The 20,758-nt window shown below is 35.0% G+C and overlaps 2 protein-coding genes across 2 annotated transcripts; both read right to left on the bottom strand.

Annotated features, from left to right (window-relative positions):
• Positions 1-9,138: 9,138 nt before the first annotated feature.
• LOC102600573 (uncharacterized) lies at positions 9,139-11,535 on the bottom strand. The gene is made up of 7 exons (XM_006366031.2): positions 11,454-11,535; positions 11,132-11,373; positions 10,834-11,046; positions 10,592-10,681; positions 10,419-10,517; positions 9,756-10,085; positions 9,139-9,386 (listed from the first exon to the last, which is right to left on the bottom strand). Exons 2-7 carry the CDS (start codon positions 11,342-11,344, stop codon positions 9,330-9,332), a joined length of 1,002 nt encoding a protein of 333 aa, XP_006366093.1. The 5' UTR covers positions 11,345-11,373; positions 11,454-11,535; the 3' UTR covers positions 9,139-9,329.
• A 418-nt stretch (positions 11,536-11,953) lies between these two features.
• On the bottom strand, positions 11,954-14,085 carry LOC102603831 (uncharacterized). The gene is made up of 2 exons (XM_006366038.1): positions 12,356-14,085; positions 11,954-12,263 (listed from the first exon to the last, which is right to left on the bottom strand). The coding sequence occupies exons 1-2, from the start codon at positions 14,083-14,085 to the stop codon at positions 11,954-11,956; spliced, it is 2,040 nt and encodes a 679-aa protein (XP_006366100.1).
• Between the last annotated feature and the right edge of the window lie 6,673 nt (positions 14,086-20,758).

Here is a 20,758-nt window from a genome sequence, read left to right as displayed (position 1 = left end):
ATTATGCCAAGAAAATATATTTGACTAGTTTCTTACAGAAACAAATGTGAGGTCTAAATCAGACATAAGCTGAGAGACAAATAAGACATCAAACTGATTAACATCAATATTTCACAGGTAATTTCAGAAGGAACTATTCCAACTACCAAGCTAAAGCAATCATATCAAATTTCCATATGAACATCAATTCTCAGTCAGCACGAATACTAGGTGAGCTGATAAAAGCAATGACCTCCTTTTCTCTATTCTTTTTGCATATAGCATGAAAATTGTCATCATACATTTCAGACACACACAACTCACGTGCAGTAGAAAACAAGACTTGAAAATCGAAATTAAAACTTTTAATGGTTAGTAGAAATCAGAATGTTAATATAAAAAAAGGGTTTAAACTACAACATCCGCACTAATCTTTTCTTAGATGACTTGCCTCCTTAGCATATGACACAAAAGGGTTGTTTAATTTGCACGTTAGCTATGGAGGAATTATAATGCAACAATTGTTTATGCAATGAAGGGACCATTTTTTGATAAAGTAATACTCCCTCCTTTTAAACAAGTATGACCTAGTTTGACTCGGAATGGAGTTTAATAAAAGAAAGAATGCCAAAATGCCCTTTAATTAATCTTGTGGTTCTAAATTAAAGTTATGTCAAATGTACCAAAATGCCCTTTAATCTTGTGGCCTTAAACATGTCACGTGGAAAGTTGAAGTTAAAATGTTGCCAAAAAAGGAAATGAGTCATTCTCTTAGTAACAAATTAAAAAGGAAACTAGGTCATTCTTTTTTAAACGGAGGGAGTAATTTTATTGAAATTCAAGGAAATGAACATGATCGTACACTACAAGTATACCAAAAAGTAGAAAACCTACAAAAATATACGTATGTTTTTTTTTATGACAAGGTAAACCCGCAACCGCTACCTTTTGGGTGTGCACGGTGCCATTATTTCCACCAGAAGTCATACTCAACACTTTAAGATAAGTCAGTTGTCCAATGTTTGCTAGAAAGCTGTCATTTAAAGAAGATCCATCCAATTAGTATCAATTGCCATGGAATTTATTCTATGACAATTGATATGGATCATAATCTACACGGGTGTGGAGGATGTTTCGTTTTCAGGGACAAAGGCGGGGGTCCATCTAATGACTTTCATGGTGTATGATCCCAAAGTGAAAATGGTTAGAAGTATATATGTTATAAAAATCTGTCTAGCTCGTTGGTGAAATCTATATAAACGTCATTAGGATGGAAGTAGGCAATGTTCACAGTACCTTACAAAGGAATGTGGCTATTGAAAAGCTTCCTTAACTCATCCCCGCTTGGCTTTCCTTTGGTTAATTTCCCTACGACAAGATTGACTACGTAGATCTGTGCTGAGAAGTACACAGCCGGCTTTCCCATATGAGTACCGTGACCAATGTCAACTGGATGTTTTCCTTGTAAGCTAAAAATAAAATTCACAAAATAAAGAAAATAACCTAGAGGGCCATCATTATAACATCCACTACTAAAAGGACTTTCGTCCTCAAAAATAAAGAGTCAAGAAGTAACTGACGGCTCGAACAGTTGGGGATACTAGGCTCGCAACTTATGCTCAATCTCCCAGGTAACCTCCTCGATTGGACAGTGTCTCCACTGAACCTTAACCACAGAAATATCTTTCAAGCACAACCTTCTGACATCCCTGGACAAAATAGAAGTATCAGTGAATTGTTCTCCAAAAAAGATGATAGCCTTTTGAGAAATATCAGCATTGTTGTCAGCGCAATTTTCATCCTCTTTTTTAATCCAGTTGACTGTCAGCTTCTTTGTTTTAGAACTGATCACAGAATGAAAGAACTTTGTGTTATTGTCTCCGTCAGAGAATCACTTCAACCCAGATTATTGTCTCTAGTAGGATTCTTCCTTCTTGATATGCATAATTAGCCGAGCGTTAACCCTGTTTCCTTAAGGGATACTGTGCATTCAATAGACTCTATTTTCTTCTTTAAGAAAAATATTTTGTATATTGTTTCTAAACTGGCTGATTCTACTTTGTTGTTTGTTATCAGGTTCTTCAATGTGTTGAGTTCACACCAACCTATATATATATATATATATTTAAAAAAAGTTCAAGACACATTTAGCTAAAAAAAATTCAATAATAAGCCAAATCTTATTATACTCTTTTATTATGTGTATGAGTGTATTTGACGAAGGAAAATAGGTGAGTTTTGTTACTTATTTTTTGTGTTCGGTACTTAAAAACAAAATATAGTATATGGGAGGTGAGGAGTGCGGCAGTGGAATGGGACTACAGGGTGAAATGAAGATGAGGTGTCTTGGAGGATTCCGATATGTCTATATTCAACGTGCAATGTCATATACAGAGTTATTTTTCTCATTTTTAAGGAACTTGTTTTTCTAGTACAATTTTATCTCGTGCCAAGGACAAAAATAGAAAAATACACTACCTTGATTAGGGAGGCCTGGAGGGTGCCATTATTTCCACCAGAAGTTATACTCAACAATTTAAGAGAGGTCATTTGTCCAATGTTTACGAGAAAGTTGTCATTTAAAGAACATCTCTCCAAGTATAAGTACTCCACCGCGCTTAGATTTCTTAATGCTTATATGTTAGAGTAAAAAACAACAACAATTTTTTCATATTTCAAAAGAAAAAGGGTAAGTTGAATAAAAATTGATTTTGAACTTACCGTCAAAAGATCCAAGAGAGCACTTCTCTCTTCCTCCCAACAACCATTCGCCACAATTGCTATAAGAAAAAAAATACTAACAACAAAAACTTAATGTTCCCCATATCTCCACTATTGCTCTACTTTCTTTTCTAACTAACAGAGTGTTTATATAGAGCTACAACTTTTTTTACGGTTTAATAGACCTCAATAGCTTTGACTTAGCATCTCTTTATATACAAGTATACGTTTACTTGATAAGTCTTCGAAAGTAGCATTGTTCCTATCTAGTCACTTCACTTGTCAAAAGTCTTTGATTTTTAATTGGGGAAAATCCACGGAATGTGCATCATTTTGTCTTCGTTAAATCAATGGACAAGATGGATAATATTGAGGGACAATCGGTCATGTCCGTCGATTTTTGTTAGTTTTAAAAATCGACATAAATTAGTTCTTGAAAAAGAAGAGAAAACAATATATTTTGCTGAAGTGATTTTCTTTATTCACAATCTGATATATGTACAACTTGATTTTTATACAGCTTGATACAAATCAATCTAGCCTAGCTTTAGGTAAGAAATTGTGATCCCCAATTAATGGGATTTGATCTACTAATATGGAAACTAAATAGACAAGAATATATGTACAAGATATGTATTTTCTCAACACTCTCCCTCAAGTTGGAGAGTGAATATCATGAAATCCCAACTTGTTGCGCAATGTTACAAATTGATCTTTTCCCAAAGACTTTGTAAAGATGTTTGCTAATTGAAAGTGTGCAGGAACATATGAAGGACTTATCAGTTTTGCTTGCAACTTTTCTTGAACTATGTGACAGTTTATTTCAATATGTTTTGTTCGCTCATGAAAGACTGGATTCACTGCAATATGTAAGGCAGCTTGATTGTCACAAAATAGTTTTGCAGGAGTCACATTTGAGATCCTTAAGTCTTGAAGTATATAGCTTAACCATGTAAGTTCTAAACAAGTGTTCACCATAGCTCGATACAACGCCTCTGCTGATGATCTAGAAACAACTAATTGTTTCTTTGATTTCCATGAGATAAGTAAATTTCCAAGAAAAATACAGTATTCTGTAACAGACCTTCTTGTGGCTCGACAACTACCCCAATCTGAATCACAAAAGGCCTTTAAAATAAGATTGTTTGTGGAAGGAAATAACAAACCTTGACCAGGAGTACCCTTGATATATTTGAGAATTCACACAATAGCATCACAATGAGGTTTTCTAGGCTCTTGCATAAATTGGCTAAGTGTCCGAACAGAATAGACAATGTCAGGCCTTGTGATGGTGAGATAAAATCAATCTACCAACTAGTCTTCTGTATTTTGTTGGATCATTCAGTACAATTCCATCTGTAGAAGTTAGCTTCAAATTTTGTGCCATTGGAAACTTTTTAGGCCTTGCTCCTAAGATTCCTGAATCTTGCAAAATGTCTATTGCATATTTTCTCTGAGACATAAAGATGCCCTTCTTTGAACGAGAAAACTCAATACCTAAAAAATACTTCAACTCTCCAAGATCTTTAATGCGGAAGCGTTTGAGAAGAAACCTTTGATGCGTTCAATTTCTTAAAGATCATTTCCTGTGAGAAGTATGTGGTCAACATAGATAAGTATTGTTATGAATGATGAACCTTTTTCCTTGGTGAAAAGGGAATAATCAACCTTTGATTGTTGAAAACCAGCTTTACGGATAGCTTCTGAAAATGTGAGAAACCAATTTCTCGATGATTGCTAAAGGCCATACAAAGATTTGTGAAGCTGACATACAGTGTTCTCCCCCTGTCCGTGCAGACCTGGTGGAGATTAAATGTGAAAACATTTTACTCTTTGGATATACATAGTCCCCATATACTCTTTTGAAGATATGAAGTTCAATCTTTACACTTTACTTAACTCAGAACTCAAGTCTTAAAATAAAGTTAAAACATTTGTAAAAGACCTTTAGAAAACTCTATGAACTTCTCTTGACTTGACTCTTAACTTTCCTTGAATTGAATTATGGATTCAAGTCTCATGATCTCATTTTTATGGATTATTTCATGATGTTTAGACGTACCTTAGAGTGTAGAAATCAACTAGAAAACTTAGGGACGTTGCTAGGGAACTCAAACGGAAAGAAGTGGGAAAGGGGTAGAGAACTTGGCGTCCCTGGCGCTCTGAGTGGCGAGGGGCGCCAGAGTTGAAACTACATGGGGTGCTCTGGCTGACGCGGCACCCCAGAGGCCAAACTTCAGAGAACTTTGTGGGGCGCTCTGAGTGGCGCGGTGCCCCACCCTTTTTCCCAGATTTTTGACGAATTCTCTTGGTCGTTTTTCAACTCTAAACCCTCTAAATTCAATTGGGTCTTTCCCAAACACTTAGATTCAACTACATAATCAAAATATGCAAGAATCTACTTAAAACGACATCTAATTTTATGAATCAAACTCAAGAACTTCTCAACAACTTCAACAATTAAGATTCAAACGAAACTTTCAACAATATTCATCAAGAACTCATAAACTCTTCTTTCAAGAACATAATTACAATGAATCAAGCATGGTTGGAGCGTGGGTGAACTAACCCAACGCTATGTGATCTCACATACCTCGTAGGGATCACCCCTTGACGAAATCCACAAGCAATTCTTCAAGAACTTGACGATTCCTTGTCTCTTCTCCTCTTTTCTCCTCTTCTTTTCTTTTCTCTCAAAACCCTAACTCTTTTTTATGAACGTAAACTGAACCAAATCAGTTTAGGTCCCAACCTAATTACCAAAAACGAAATTTAAATAATTGGATAGTGAATAGACCATAATACCCTCCTAAAATCCGGTTTTGACTTTCCTTATCTAGACAATCCAACTTTGAATGGACATATCTCCCTCATACGAACTCGGAATTGAGAAAACTCGGCGGCGTTGGAAATATAATTCAAAGATCTTTCCTACGGTATCTGGTAGCACACCTAACTCATCCTGAACTAGGAGTTATGGTCGTTTGAAGTTGACCCAAAACTCAAACTTAACATAACTTAACCAATTTTCCATATTTTTTCATTCTTTCCAAATATGACTCTTTCTAATTCTAGCTCTTTCTAGTTTTTCAAATAGCGAGGTGTTACGATTTTTCTTAATGGTAGATGAGGAAGAACATAGATAAATTATCATTTAAATAAATTATGTTACAAAAATATCCATATAAGGGAGGTTAGTGTAATATCTCAAATCACAAGAGAAATCAGTGTTATTAAAGCAAATCTAAAGGGAGGTTTATGAAATTAATCCATCCGTTCACTTTTACTTGTCACTTATTCCTAATTGATTGCTGCCCGTCCTGGTGGAGTTTTCCAATGAATTTTTGGTATGTTGCAGCCTTTTGAATCTAGTTTCACTAGAGAATCAAGCGGTATGCCATTTGTCTTCTCCTACACCAAGATAGAAACATTTTGGTTAGACCATACAAATTGTGATTAGAAGAAAAGACAAATCTGGAGGCCAACTTCAAAAATTGACTCCTGTCAACCCAGAAGGATTTTTACCTTAGATTCTTGGATATGCCATAGCGTTCAAAGTCTAATTTATAAAGAGTCAAGTCGCTTATCATTTGGACGCTACACCAAGTTATGAATGTTTTAGTGAGACTGCACATATTTATGAAAAGAACCGCCAGATGTAGAGACCAATTTCAAAAATTAATTTTCGTCAATCAGGATTTTGCTTTGTTTATCGGATACTTCTGCGAGTGTGATTTCTGAAAAAGCAAATAGATTACAATTTTGACATTGGACTTGATGGTGCGATAAATTGAAAATTAACCACAACGTGAGTATAATTTATAGATATTAAAAGTTGGTAACATAAATATTGTTACTACAAATTATGAAAAATTATAATGGAACCAAATTATGAAAAGAAAGTTTCTCTCTGTGTATGAAAGGTTTCCTAGTAAGGTTAGACTTAGGTATGGGCCGTATGGCGGTGGTAAAATTCTTAAACTTTGCTATAGTTTTTTTTTTATGAGAACAACTATGCACACAACGTAGACCATGGGGGTATTAAAATATGAAATTCTAACAAATCCAAATAGATATATATTTTTTTTAGAAGAGAGTTTCCAAACATTTCAACATGACTGCTTGTTTGTCATTAAATTTGAAAATAAGGGCATTTTGGTCATTCCATTCTAGCAAGCTGATATCCATTCAAATAGTGTCTTACATTTTGCTGTTGGATAAACACGTAGTGGCTCTTCTTCTCTGTCTCTATCTCTTTTTCTCTGCTTACTTAATAAATAAATAAAAAACCAGGCAAGCACAAACTGCAACTCTTCTTCTTTGATTATCTTTTTTTTGTTTGGTTTTATTTTTATGTTTATTGCTTAATTATCTGCATATTCGAGGGCACAACCAGATTTTATGAGTTGTTTCTCAGACGTCATCACATGTATTGGATATCATCTTCCTTTAGTTGGCTAAGATTTCAAGAGCCCTTCAAGTTAATCTCAGGTTTTACCTTCTAAATGCAAGTATTTTTAATTTATACTATGTTACAAGACAATTTTTTGTTAAAGATTTCTCTTTTATTAAATTAGGTGAGTTTGTTCGAAAAGATAATGGGTGTTAAAGTTATCTGTTGATTTATTATAGGACATGTAGGGTAGATGTTGAAGTGTGAGCTTGTTGTGTTGATCGAAAAAAATCTGAAATTAGGAATTTTGGGTTTTGAAACACTGTTTCGAGAAAAGTTATGAATAGAAAATAAGAGAGTAAAAATTCTGTCTAGAATCAAATACTGCAATAGATTGAGCAACAAAAATCCTAACATTATTTGAGGTCAAACAAAATTTGCAAATAAAGTAAGGAGCGACATTAGCTTAGGTGTTTAAACGTATTGAAGAAATCAAGAAATTCTAGCTGCCTAAGTTTGGTAGTAGGAGTTACCCGACACGGCCAGTAAAATAGTCGATGTGCGTGTAAGTTGGGCGGAACATTATCATTATCAATGAAAATCAACAAGTTTTAGGGTAATTTGATCATGAAACATCATATAAGGTACGTGCCTCAAGAATAATGATTTAAGATTGTAGGTGTGCTTTGCAAATTGCTCCGTCTTGTAAGCTGACTTTAGGTTACAGAACACAGAAACAGTCTCCTCAAATTGTTGAGAAGGCCACATATAATGACATTAGGCAATACGATGACTGAAATAGTTTGACTTATAAATAGCATTTTGCGGCAGCCAGAACAACTACCAAATTTAACTTAATTCTAAGCTTTGTAATGTTCCAAACACCAAATATTTTCTCAAGTGAAAAATAGTACGATAATGGCTGCCTAGATGGAATCATCCAAGAAGAATAACGTAGAGGTGAAGGCTCTATTACAGAGTGTTAACAACAAAGCCATGTTCACCGAAAAACACAATGAGGAACGTGAGACAAATCTTAAATAAATGACAATTAGTGTCTATCAACAAAAATGCATTTTCAGATGACATATCAATCATCTAATAGATGAGTGTAAGAGTGACAATGGTGTATATCAAATGAGCACAGTAATCAACTTTCCCCTTGTTTTTTTTAAATCAAAACAAGGTAGAGGTCACAGTTAACAAGAAGACAATCAAATTTAGTCGGATACTTCCTTATGTTATCACTACAAAAAAAACATGGTTATTGCGACGGTTTTTTATAGGTAATACGGCGGTTTCAAACCGTCACAATACAATATAACGACGTTTTACGAAACTGTCGTAATCTCGTCTGTCACAAACATTTTACGACGGTTTTTAAGAAACCGTCGTAATATATATATATAAACCGTCGCAATATTCCTTTGTTAATGCTCCCCCCCCCCCCCCCCCGCAACTTGGTAATGTGCTTCAGATTGAGATAGCATTTTTTTTCCGTAAGATTTCTTCCACTACAAAAAAACTGGGGTTATTACGACAGTTTTTTTTATAGGTAATACGACGGTTTCAAACCATCACAATGCACTATAACGACGTTTTATGAAAATGTCGTAATCTCGTCTGTCACAGACGTAATATATATATATAAACCGTCGCAATATTCCTTTGTTAATGCGACATTTTAGAAACCGTCGTAATATATATACAATCTCGTCTGTCACAGACGTAATATATATATATAAATCGTTATAATATTCCTTTGTTAATGCGACATTTTTTGTTGTATATTGTGGCGGTTTATAACCGTCGTAATTGTAAAAAAATATTTATATATCACGACGGTTCGAAATCGCTGTAATGATCAGTTCGTGGCGCCATAAATAATCATATATTCTAATTTTGTCAATTCATATTTACATCCTATTTATTGCACCATATATTTAAATTTGTATAATTAGTAGTTTTAACACAACATAAAAGATCAAATGAGCAAAATATTCATCATATTAAACAAAATTACTCCAAAATTACATCATCAAAATACTAGTGTTATTCAAAGCTCTAAAATTACATCATCAAAATACCAATTTCAAGTGTTATTCAAAACTTCAAAATTACATCATCAAAATACTAATTTCAAGTGTCATTCAAAAAGAATATCCAAAAGAAGATACTAAAAATGATTTCCAGTTTATACTTAGTCCTCCATCCTTTATACTTTCATCTGAAGATTCTAATCGATGGTTGGTCTGATTGGTGACTGATGAGCACCACTTTCTAAATCTGATGCCTGCAAAAATAAAATAAAATATATTAATTGACAGGAAAGCTGATGATCATATACTCCAAAAATATATGTATCAAAGAATGACTACAAGTATTCATACAACCCACTAATTATTTTGTAACGGGGGCAACCTATTGTAAGGATAGTAACAACATTATGGTATTTTTTTACCCAGAACAGGTAAAATGCTGTCCAAAAACAAATTGGTATCTATTGTGAATCGAGACGAGGGAAACTTTTCACCACCAAGTCTGTGAAGGCAAATCAGAAATGACTTCATACCGAAGAGTACGTAAAGAAAGAGTTAAGACTCTTAGATATGTTCTTAAAAAAAGAGTGCATATAAAACATAGATGTTTATAATGGTCATACCTGTGGAGGAGGTGGAAATAAGTGAGCAAACTCTTCAGGGATGTTTCCTATGTTCTTTTGATATAAGCTGAGTAGCGCATTTAATTGTGATTTCATACTCGTCATCTCTTGCTGCCACTTTGGAGTTGGATTACTAGAGCTAGATGAACTCACATTAACATGCTTAAATCTCCTAGATGTTTGTTTGAATGCCATAGTTGGAACAACACCCAAGCCTAACCCTCGAACACGACCTGGATGTTCGGGACCGAGTACTATGCCAAGAGCATCATTAGGTGAAACTTCGACAATACTTTCTGGCCTTTGACTTCGAATTTCTTCAATTTTCTCCTGTGAAAACAAGCATACTATTGTGTCAAATACTAGTTGATGACTCTATGAAGATAGAGGGACCATGTATCTTTGTATTACAAATTTCCAGATTGTACAATTTGGTATCGTCTTCAAATGCTATTGTCTCTGATTCACAACAAGCAACCCATTAAGAAGAAGGGCAAGAACAACAGGTTGTTGCTGCTGCATGGTAGAATTAGTACACAGAGGAAGACTAATTTTTGGTCCTCAATAACACAATTGAAGCATTAGTCTTTTTTGCTATGTCACCATAACCAGAAATCTGATTAAATAGCTACTCGAGTAATCATATATAAAGAGAATACTTACCCCAATCTCTCTAGCCGCCTCAGTTACATAACTTCCATCCTTTCTCTTATGAGTCTCAGTCCACATTTTGCCTCGATCAACAGCTTTTCCCTTTGCCATCTAAAATTTTCAAATTGTAAGACATTAATAATTAATTAAGAGTATATTTATCTAAGAACATTGTATTAAACTACCATTTCAGCTCTTCTTCTAGCCAAACTCTTAGCACCTCCGGTATGAGGAATTTGATTTTGTCGAATCTGTTGATTCTTCTTGCAAAGTTTCTACAGGTTAAATTGGAACAATATGAACAGTTAACTTCAGGTAAAGAAGAAATATGTGACAGAAAAGAAGAAGCAGTAGAAAGTAAATAATCGGTCACAACAATGGCAGAGAAGAACAAGCAATAGAAAGAAAAAAAGGAAGCATTAAGTACTTGTGTTTTCTCGTCCATGCGATAATTGACAAACAGTGCCCATTGATCCATGGGTATGCCATTCGGAGATTTTCTAATGATCTCTTCTTTACTCAATAATGGATTTTTCGCGGCATGCCATAATTTATGCCTGTGGTCCTTCCACTTTTTGTTAAGATTACTGCCAGCCCATTTTTTTGCTTTTTGATGATCAATCATAAAGAGAAATCGAGCCTTCAAAAAGCAATGTTAGTTTACTGCAGTTTTACATATATAACTAAAAGATTAAAGCTAAGCAAAATAATTAACAAGGAAGTACCATTAGGATTTCATCAAAAACACGATCCAAGTAAGAATCTGGCATGTCTGGCCATTTTTTAAAGCTGATTGGAAAGTACAGAGCATTTGTGGCAAGCTGCCCCATAACTCCTGCAATTATGCCGGCTGCTTTTCCAATAGGTACAGCATATTCATCGCATTCTACAATTATCCGCAATCCCTTTTCCATGTTATGGACATCCCTGATCTTCATTCTAACCGTTTTTGTTACTTGATGTTGATCTAAAATAAAATAAAGATCAAATTTACGTTAGTTGCTAAGAAGGTTAAAAATTATAATAAAGTTTATCGTTTGTATGTACCTATAACATCGACAAACCAATCATGATTGTCTTCGTTGTCTTTACGTTTAGTTGGCTTTGAAGAAACTCCATCGAAAGTAGATGGAACGATAGATTGTGAAGACTCTCCATCAGATGATGAAGATGGAACATGTTGACTTGTTTTTTATTGTGATTGTGATGATGAAGATGAAGCTTGAGCCTGTGGTTGAAATAGTGATGACTCACACTGAAAATAATCTACTAGCTCAATAACTCAATAGAACATCCAAATTGCTAATTTTGAGAATCTTTTATTAAATTGACTTATGAAAGTTAACTGTAAGTCGTAATGGCAACTTAAAAGCTACAAAGCGTCGAAACTAAATATGAAAAAACTCTATTACGAGTGATGTTTCACTGTTATTAATAGGTGAAGCTACATTTTGAATTCCTGATTACAGGCTCAACAATTTAATATACATTCAACACATGTGTATGATACCAAATTTAAAGCTAAATGGCCAAAACTCCTTAAATACTTACGCAATGAATGGCATGACTTGTGGACAATTGAGTACCACATATCGATGTGCTTGGCGTTTCACCATAGGTGACAACTCAAATGTTTCAGCTCCTACTCCTTTACCAACTGGTGGAAAAATACTAGAATTTGTTGAGCCTCTGTCCTCAGGATAATCATTAACACGGTGTGGCCTATTAGTTCTTGTCTCGATCTCTTCAAGATATTGAGAAAAAAAGTTAAGAGCGTCTTCAGCAACGTGTCCTTCAGCTATGCAAGCTTCTGGTTGTGACATGTTTCGCACAAAGGACTTCAAGTGTCCTAAATACCTGACCACAAGATGAATAATTAGTAAATAGATACAATTTTACATATTTGACTTAAAGAATAACTTCCAATTAAAAAATGAAATTTTAATTACCTTTCAATAGCATACATCCACCGATACTGCACTGGACCCCCAAGTTTTGCTTCAGCGACTAGATGACAAGTCAAATGAACCATGATTGTAAAGAATGTGGGAGGAAATAATATTTCTAAGTGGTTAATAGTGTGAACATATCGAGACTGCAGCTTGTCAAGGTCTGACAGACTTAAGTTTTTGGCACATAGTTGTCGAAAGAACGAACTCAACTCCATTAGCACGGCAGTCACCTTATCAGGTAAAACTTTACGTATTGCAATTGGTAACAACTGTTCCATGAGAATGTGAAAGTTATGACTCTTCATTCCAAAGATCTTTCGTTGTTTCAAATCAATACATCTCGAAATGTTGCTTGCATATCCATCAGGCATTTTGACATTCTTTAAAGTTCTCAAAAATACATCTTTCTTAAAACCATTTTTCTTTGTATTTGAAATAGTAAACAAAGAAGGCTTATAATTTCCATTTTCATCTAGCCAAAGTTCTTGTCTTATACCCATTTCTTTAAGATCCTTTCGAGCTTGAGGATTGTCTTTTGATTTTTCAGAATCACTAAGCAAAGTGTATATCAAATTCTCACACACATTCTTCTCAATGTGCATAACATCTAGATTATGACGCAACAAGTTAGATTCCCAATAAGGAAGGTCAAAAAATATGCTTCTCTTTCTCCATTGTCTCGATTCATCTTTAACAAGTTTTCCTTTAGCTCTTTTGCGCTTATTATTCATCTCGGGTTTTTTCCCAAAATTAACTGGAATGCCCTCCATTTGTTTCAAGATGTCTGATCCTGATAATGTAATTGGTGGCTCCCGTTGCTCGATTTTTCCATTAAAACGAAGTCGTTGTAATCTAAACCGATGGCCACTTTCAAGAAAACGACGATGTCCCATAAAACACCATTTTCTACTATGAATCAACCTATAAGAATTTGTAGCAAAATTACATGTGGGGCAAGCAAACTCAGTGTATGTGTTCCATCCAGATAAGTTACCAAGCCCGGGAAAATCACTAATTGTCCACATTAAAGCTGCACGCATTTTAAATGTTTCTTTTTTTGAAGAATCAAATGTTTGCACTCCATCGTACCACAATTCCCTCAACTCTTGGATAAGAGGTTGTAAGTAGACATCTATGTCATTTCCTGGCATTTTTTTTCCTGGAATGATCATTGAGAGAATGAATGAAGATTGCTTCATGCATTCCCAAGGAGGACGATTGTATGGAATAAGAATCACTGGCCAAATACTATAGGTTGTTGACATTGCTCCAAAGGGATTAAAACCATCACTAGCTAGGCCTAGCCGTACATTTCGAGGGTCCGTAGCAAATTCAGGATGAAGCAAGTCAAATGTTTTCCAAGCCTGAGAATCCCTAGGATGTCTCATCAATCCATCTTGGTTACCCCCCAAAAAATGCCATCTCATAGATTCAGCAGTTTTAGAGCACATGTACAGTCTTTGCAGCCTTGGCTTTAGTGGAAAGTAACGCAAAATCTTTGCAGGTTGCTTTTTATTTTTATCTTTCCATCTAGATGTCTTGCATTTTTTGCATTCTTGCAAGCCTTCATCGTATTTTCCAAAATATAACATACAGTCATTTGGGCAAGCATGTATCTTGGTATAATTAAGACCAAGTGTATTGATGGTTTTCTTGGCCTCATAAAATGAAGCAGGAATCTTGGCATCTTCAAAGGCATCTTTTAACAATTCCAATATCATACCCATCGCTTTGTCAGTCATTCGGCACAAACACTTTATGTGATACAATCTGATTAGAAACGACAATTTGGAATACTTTTTACACCCTTCGTATAATGGTTGCTTGCCATCTTCAATCAATTCAAATAACTTGGCATAATCTTCATCCTGCCTTTCAGTATGCTCTTTATTTAATATTTTTTTCTCCATTTATAGGCTCACAAGACACATCAGGTACATTGATATTGTTTTCAATGAACCTAGAAGCATTATTAACCATGAATTCCATTGGACTATGGGGCTGCAAGGTCTCTTCTACATCACGTGTACTCTGAAATGTTTGTGTTATAGTTGCATTTGAATCTTCACCATGAAAATACCAAAATTTATAATTTTTCTGGAAAAGGCTTTAAAGTTAAGTGTTCTTGAACTACATCTCTTTCATGCCACTTATTGAAGCCACACCTCGAACATGGACACTTAATTACATGTCCGTCAATAGATCCATACTCAAAGGCAAAATTCAGAAAGTTCCTAACCCCATCTACATATTCAGGAGTATTTCTTGGCTTGCCAATCCAAGATTTATCAATTGACATGGCTAGAAAGAACGACATAGCAATTCAACTTAAAATTAAATAATATCATAATATCAAAATGAAAAGTGTAAATAACAACTAAGCTTTTCAAGAAAAATACTCTAATTGTAATGCTAACAGTTTGAATTCCTTATTTTCAAGAAAAATACTCTAATTTTCTTACTTAATTGAGTAAAAGAACTGCAGTTCACTAACTAGTTTGCAGAACTCATATCTAGTATTTTGTATATTACATCATCACTATCAGATTCTCAATCTACATCCCAAACAATCAAAGTAAAAAACTAAAAATAGAACCTATCAAATGCCAAAATTACTGAGAATTTTCTTACTTCTAGCAAGACAGAAGGCCAATACTGATTTTTGTAATTCTAGCCAATTCATATTTTTACCTATCAAGCCAAATATGAAATTTAAGTTAATAGCACCAGTAAATTAATATGAGAAGTGACTCGAAAATGTAAAGAAAGTGAACTCTAAGGCTTGAAACTGGAAAAGAAAGTGAACTCTAGATCATAACTTCAGTATTTCTGTAAGGCTCCTCTTTGGACTACAATTAAACTATAACATGCAAAATCAAACTATAACAACAAATCTCTACAGAATAAGATAGAACTATAACAAAAACTAAAACCCCTAACAAATCTCTACAGAATTGTACAGAAATATAACAAAAAGTAAAACCCCAAATAAATCTCTACAGAATAATACATCAAACATGCATGACCCAAACAAATCGCTACAAACTCAAACATGCATGACCCAAACAAATCGCTACAAACTCAAACATGCATGACCCAAACAAATCGCTACAAACTCAAACATGCATGACCCAAACAAATCTCTACAAACTCAAACAAATAGATGATAAATAGATTCATAAAAAATTCAGATTCACTCAAAAAACTTACAATTGGTTGAGGTTTGAGAGCTTACATTGAAAATTTACAGTGAATTGAGTGTTATTTAAAGTGAATTGAGAGCTTACCGTGATTTGAGCTTGATTTATTGAGTGATTGAGAGCTCAATATCCTTCAGCTACGGAACATAAATGCTTTGAAGTAAGGAACTAAGGAAGTAAATAAGGAAATAAGAATAAAATAATTTCAGTAATTAGCAATTTAAATGGCTGTCAGCGACCAAATTAGGCAAATTGCTTTTTTTTCGCATTTGAGTAATAAATATTTAATATTCTAATATTTATAATTATTAAGGAAAGGAGAATAATAATTAAATATACTAAAATAGATGAGAAAATTTAAATGTAAGGAAAAGATGGTAATAAATATAGTTGGACAAATTATACTACTTTAATAAATAAATGAGTAAATCAAAGGATATAATAATTTTGTTGGGTAAATTTTAATTTTTTAAAAATATTAATGGCGGTTCAAACCGTCGTAATTTAAGTCCGAACCGCCGCTACTAAAATATTTAAAATGACGTATTATAAACCGTCGTATTATTTTATATTTGTGGCGGTTTTTGGAAACCGCCGTAATAAAACCGCCGCAATATTTTCGTTTTTTTGTAGTGTATTGATTATACTATTATGCATTATGTTACCCTTTTTTTTAATAGTGCTCTAAATTAAGAGTGATATTATAGCATATTGCATCCAGGGAAAAAGTAGCAGAAAAATTTGGGTACTTTGAGGCATTATGGTCAAATGCAGGACTAGAACATGAATTGATTTTGCTATTAATTCTACATCTTAGTATATTCTCATTTTTACATAAATGGGCATATTGCTAGGGATTCGTACAGGGTGGAGAGGTTAAAACTCTGTTATGATTCTAGAAATTGGAAAGAACAGCGGGAGCAAATGCATATGAATTTTCATAGAGAAGTAAAATTAATACAATGAAAACAATCAAATGAGTTAATTTAGAAAGAACAATGGAACTACAGAATCATTTGTGGACGGTGTGGGACTTGCAAAGGAAATAAAATCCACTTTGGAACAGACGGGTGTACTGGACCAAAAAGATGACCGTATGAGCTGAATTAGGGGGGACACAGGTCAACTTTTAAGTTATATTGCAGTATATTTGATGCGAAGTTTGTGGGGTTCCAAGCCCATTTTGGTTAAAGTCTTAAGTTGGTACAACTTCATATCAACTAAATCTTACCAAGATAATTACATAGTTGCAAAGTTTGAAACTTTGGTATTTTTTATATGTCATTGGTGACATCATTAGGAGTAGATTTCTCCTATAAATAGAGAGCCATTTTGCTCATTTCCAAACACACCAAGTTAGAGAGAAAACACCATTTTGAGAGCAAAGTGAGGTATTCCATAGACTATACAAGAAAAGTAGTCTGTGAAGAAAAATAGAGTGTGAGCGATATTTTAGTAAGGTGAAAACCAAATGAGTGTTATTCCTTTTGAGTGTGTAGTAGTCATTTTGAGTATTGTATTCGTGACTACACAGTGTAAAATTCCTTACTATAGTGATATCAGTTGCTCCTCTTGACCCGTGGTTTTTCCCTTATTAAAAAGGGTTTCCACGTAAAATTCTTAGTGTCATTATTTTCCCATTTAATTTCCATCACTTTGACCATATATATTTTTGTGTTTGTCCGTGTTTTCCCAACAAACTGGTAACAGAACCAAATATTTATCTGAGTATGCTCTGTGGTTGCAGCACAGTCTGAACTTCCACATCAGAAAAGATTTACTTTGGTTTGCAATATCTATATTTTTTGGGGATAAACAATGGAAGCCAACACAAGTAGAATGGTTACTTTAAATGGTGTTAATTATGCCATTTGAAAGGGGAAAATGGAAGATCTTCTTTATGTCAAGAATTTTTATCAACTAGTCTTTACCACTGTAAAGCCTGATAATAAAACAGATGAAGAGTGGAATTTGTTGCATAGACAGGTTTGTGGATTCATTAGGCAATGAGTTGACGATAATGTGTTGAACCATATTTCTAGGGAGACACATGCTCGAATCCTATGGGAGCATCTTGAAAGTTTGTATGCTCGGAAAACTGGCAACAATAAAATGTTCTTAATAAAACAGATGTTGAGTTTAGAGTATCATGATGGTTCTCCGATGACAGACCATCTGAATAATTTTCAGGGGATGAGTCAAGCTGGGTTGTGGACACTGGTGCCGCATCTCACGTGACATCAAAGAAATATTTTTTCTCTTCATATACTCCTGGTGATTTTGGAACCTTGAGTATGGGTAATGAGACTGTTACTAGGGTGGTTGGTATTGGTACAGTTTGTTTGGAAACTAGTGTTGGAACTAAACTAGTTTTGAACAATGTGAAACATGCACCTGATGTTCGTCTGCACCTAATTTCTGTTGGTGTTTTGGATGATGAAGGATATGTTAGTACCAATGGTGATGGAAAATGGAAATTCATTAAGGGTTCCTTGGTTGTGGCTCGTGGTAACAAACGTCGTGGTCTATACTGGACTATGGCTTCTGCTTGTGTTGATATGGTGAATGCAGTTGAGAGCGATAACTCTTCAACGTTATGGCACAAGAGGCTTAGCCACATCAGCGAGAAAGGACTTAATGTTCTAGCCAAGAAGAAATTATTGTTAAATTTCAAAATTGCTAAATTAGAAAAGTGTGAGCACTGCTTGGCTGGTAAACAAAATAGAGTTTCTTTTAAGTCCTACCCTCCTTCAAGAAAGACATAGTTGCTTGAATTGGTGCACTATGATTTATGCGGTCCAATGAAGACAAAGACATTAGGTGGTGCATTCTACTTTGTCACTTTTATTGACGACTGCTCGAGAAAACTTTGGGTCTATGTCTTGAAGACTAAAGACCAAGTGTTAGGTGTCTTCAAGCAATTTCAGGCTTCAGTTGAAAGAGAAACTGGAAAGAAATTGAAATGTATTCGTACTGATAATGGTGGTGAATATTATGGACCATTTGACGAATACTGCAAGCATCAAGGCATTAGACACCAGAAGACTCCTCCGAAGACTCCTCAGCTAAATGGTTTGGCTGAAAGGATGAACAGGACCTTGATGGAAAGAGTTAGATGTTTGCTTTCTGAAGCAAAGTTGCCGAGCTCATTTTGGGGTGAGGCTTTATTGACCGCTGCACATGTTATTAATCTATCTCCTGCTGTTGCTTTGCAAAGTGATGTACCAAATACTGTTTGGTATGGAAAGGATGTTTCCTATGACCATTTGGGAGTATTTGGTTGCAAAGCTTTTGTACAGGTGCCGAAAGATGAAAGGTCAAAGTTAGATGCCAAGACAAGGCAGTGCATCTTTGTTGGATATGACCTAGATGAATTTGGTTACAGGCTATATGATCTAATTGAAAAGAAACTTGTGAGAGGCCGTGATATTATTTTCATGGAGAATCAAACAATTGAAGATATTGACAAAGCGGAGAAGCTAGAATCTTCAAGTTTTGATGCTATAATTCATCTAGAAGAAGTTCCTCACACAAGTATGCATGATGTTGTTGGGTTTGATGATCACGGTGACGCCCTTAATCATGTATCGAATCAACATGTTGATGTTGATAATAACAATGATATTGTTATTGATGATCCTCCTGCTCATGAAGTTGTGGACGAATCAAATATTTCGCTCAGGAGGTCCACAAGGCAGCAGGTTCCTTCCTCTCGTTATTCACCCAATGAGTATGTATTACTCACTAATGGGGGAGAACCTGAATGTTATGAGGAGGCCATAGAATATAAGCACAAGGATCAATGGATTGAAGCCATGCAAGATGAGATGAAGTCTCTGCATGAGAACCACACTAATGAGTTGGTAAAATTGCCCAAGGGCATGAGAGCTTTGAAGAACAAATGGGTGTTCAAAGTTAAAGTTGAAGAACACAACTTGAAGCCAAGGTACAAAGCTAGATTGGTTGTTAAAGGATTTGGTCAAAGGAAGGGTATTGGCTTTGACGAGATAATTTCTCCTGTTGTGAAAATGTCCTCGATTCGTACAGTTCTGGGTTTGGCTGCTAGTCTTAATTTAGAGATTGAGCAGATGGATGTGAAGATGGCTTTCCTTCACGGTGACCTAGAAGAAGAAATTTATATGGAACAACCTGAGGGCTTCAAAGTAGAAGGTAAAGAAAATTTTGTGTGCAAACTCAAAAAGAGTCTTTATGGCTTAAAGCAAGCTCCTAGACAGTGGTACAAAAAGTTTGAATCTGTTATGAGGGTGCAAGGCTATACGAAGACTTCTTCAGATCATTGTTTATTTGTACAAAAATTTTCTGACAATGATTTTATCATCCTCTTGTTGTATGTGGATGATATGTTGATTATGGGCAAGAATACTTCTAAGATTAACGAGTTGAAGAAAGAGTTGCGTAAGTCTTTTGCTATGAAAGACTTGGGTCATGCCAAGCAAATTTTAGGCTTGAGAATTACTCGTCTCAGAGATGAAAGGAAGATTTATTTGTCACAGAAGAAGTACATTGAACGTGTACTAGAGCGCTTCAATATGAAGAATGTTAAGCCTGTTAGCACACCTCTTGCTGGTCATATGAAGTTGAGCAAAAAGATGTGTCCTACAGTTAGGGAGGATAAAGAGAGCATGGCCAAAGTTCCATATTCCTCTGTCGTTGGAAGTCTAATGTATGCAATGGTATGCACCAGACCTGATATTGCTCACGCAGTTGGTATTGTTAGCAGATTTCTCGACAATTCGAGAAAAGAGCATTGGGAAGCTGTGAAGTGGATACTCAGGTATCTTAGAGGAAGCTCAGATGAATGCTTGTGTTTTGGAGCATCAGATCAAATCTTGAAGGGCTATACAGATGCTGATATGGCAGGTGACTTTGATAACAGAAAATCCACTACTGGATATTTGTTTGCTTTTTCAGGGGGAGCTATATCATGGCAGTCGAAGTTGCAGAAGTGTGTTGCACTATCTACAACTGAAGCTGAGTACATTGCGGCTACTGAAGACTACAAAGAGATGATATGGCTAAAGCGATTTCTTCAAGAACTTGAATTGCAACAAATGGAGTATGTTGTCTATTGTGACAGTCAGAGTGCAATAGACTTGAGCAAGAACTCCATGTACCATGCAAGGACAAAACACATCGACGTCAGATATCATTGGATTCGTGAGCAAGTGGAGAGTGAATC

This window comes from Solanum tuberosum, unplaced genomic scaffold (genome assembly GCF_000226075.1).
Source record: "Solanum tuberosum cultivar DM 1-3 516 R44 unplaced genomic scaffold, SolTub_3.0 scf00606, whole genome shotgun sequence".
NCBI lineage: Eukaryota > Viridiplantae > Streptophyta > Magnoliopsida > Solanales > Solanaceae > Solanum > Solanum tuberosum.
Note: the sequence above shows the minus strand (reverse complement) of the source record. Positions and strands in the feature narration are given on the sequence as shown.

Bases quoted from the DNA above. Each gene is read 5' to 3' on its own strand.
- LOC102603831 (XM_006366038.1), bottom strand. From the start codon at position 14,085: ATGGGTATGATATTGGAATTGTTAAAAGATGCCTTTGAAGATGCCAAG. The intron at 12,264-12,355 runs GTAATTAAAATT...TCTTGTGGTCAG, and splicing joins TGGATGTATGCTATTGAAAG to GTATTTAGGACACTTGAAGT.
- LOC102600573 (XM_006366031.2), bottom strand. From the start codon at position 11,344: ATGAAGATCAGGGATGTCCATAACATGGAAAAGGGATTGCGGATAATT. The intron at 11,047-11,131 runs GTACTTCCTTGT...TGCTTTTTGAAG, and splicing joins TTTTTGATGAAATCCTAATG to GCTCGATTTCTCTTTATGAT. The intron at 10,682-10,833 runs GTACTTAATGCT...TTTAACCTGTAG, and splicing joins GCATGGACGAGAAAACACAA to AAACTTTGCAAGAAGAATCA.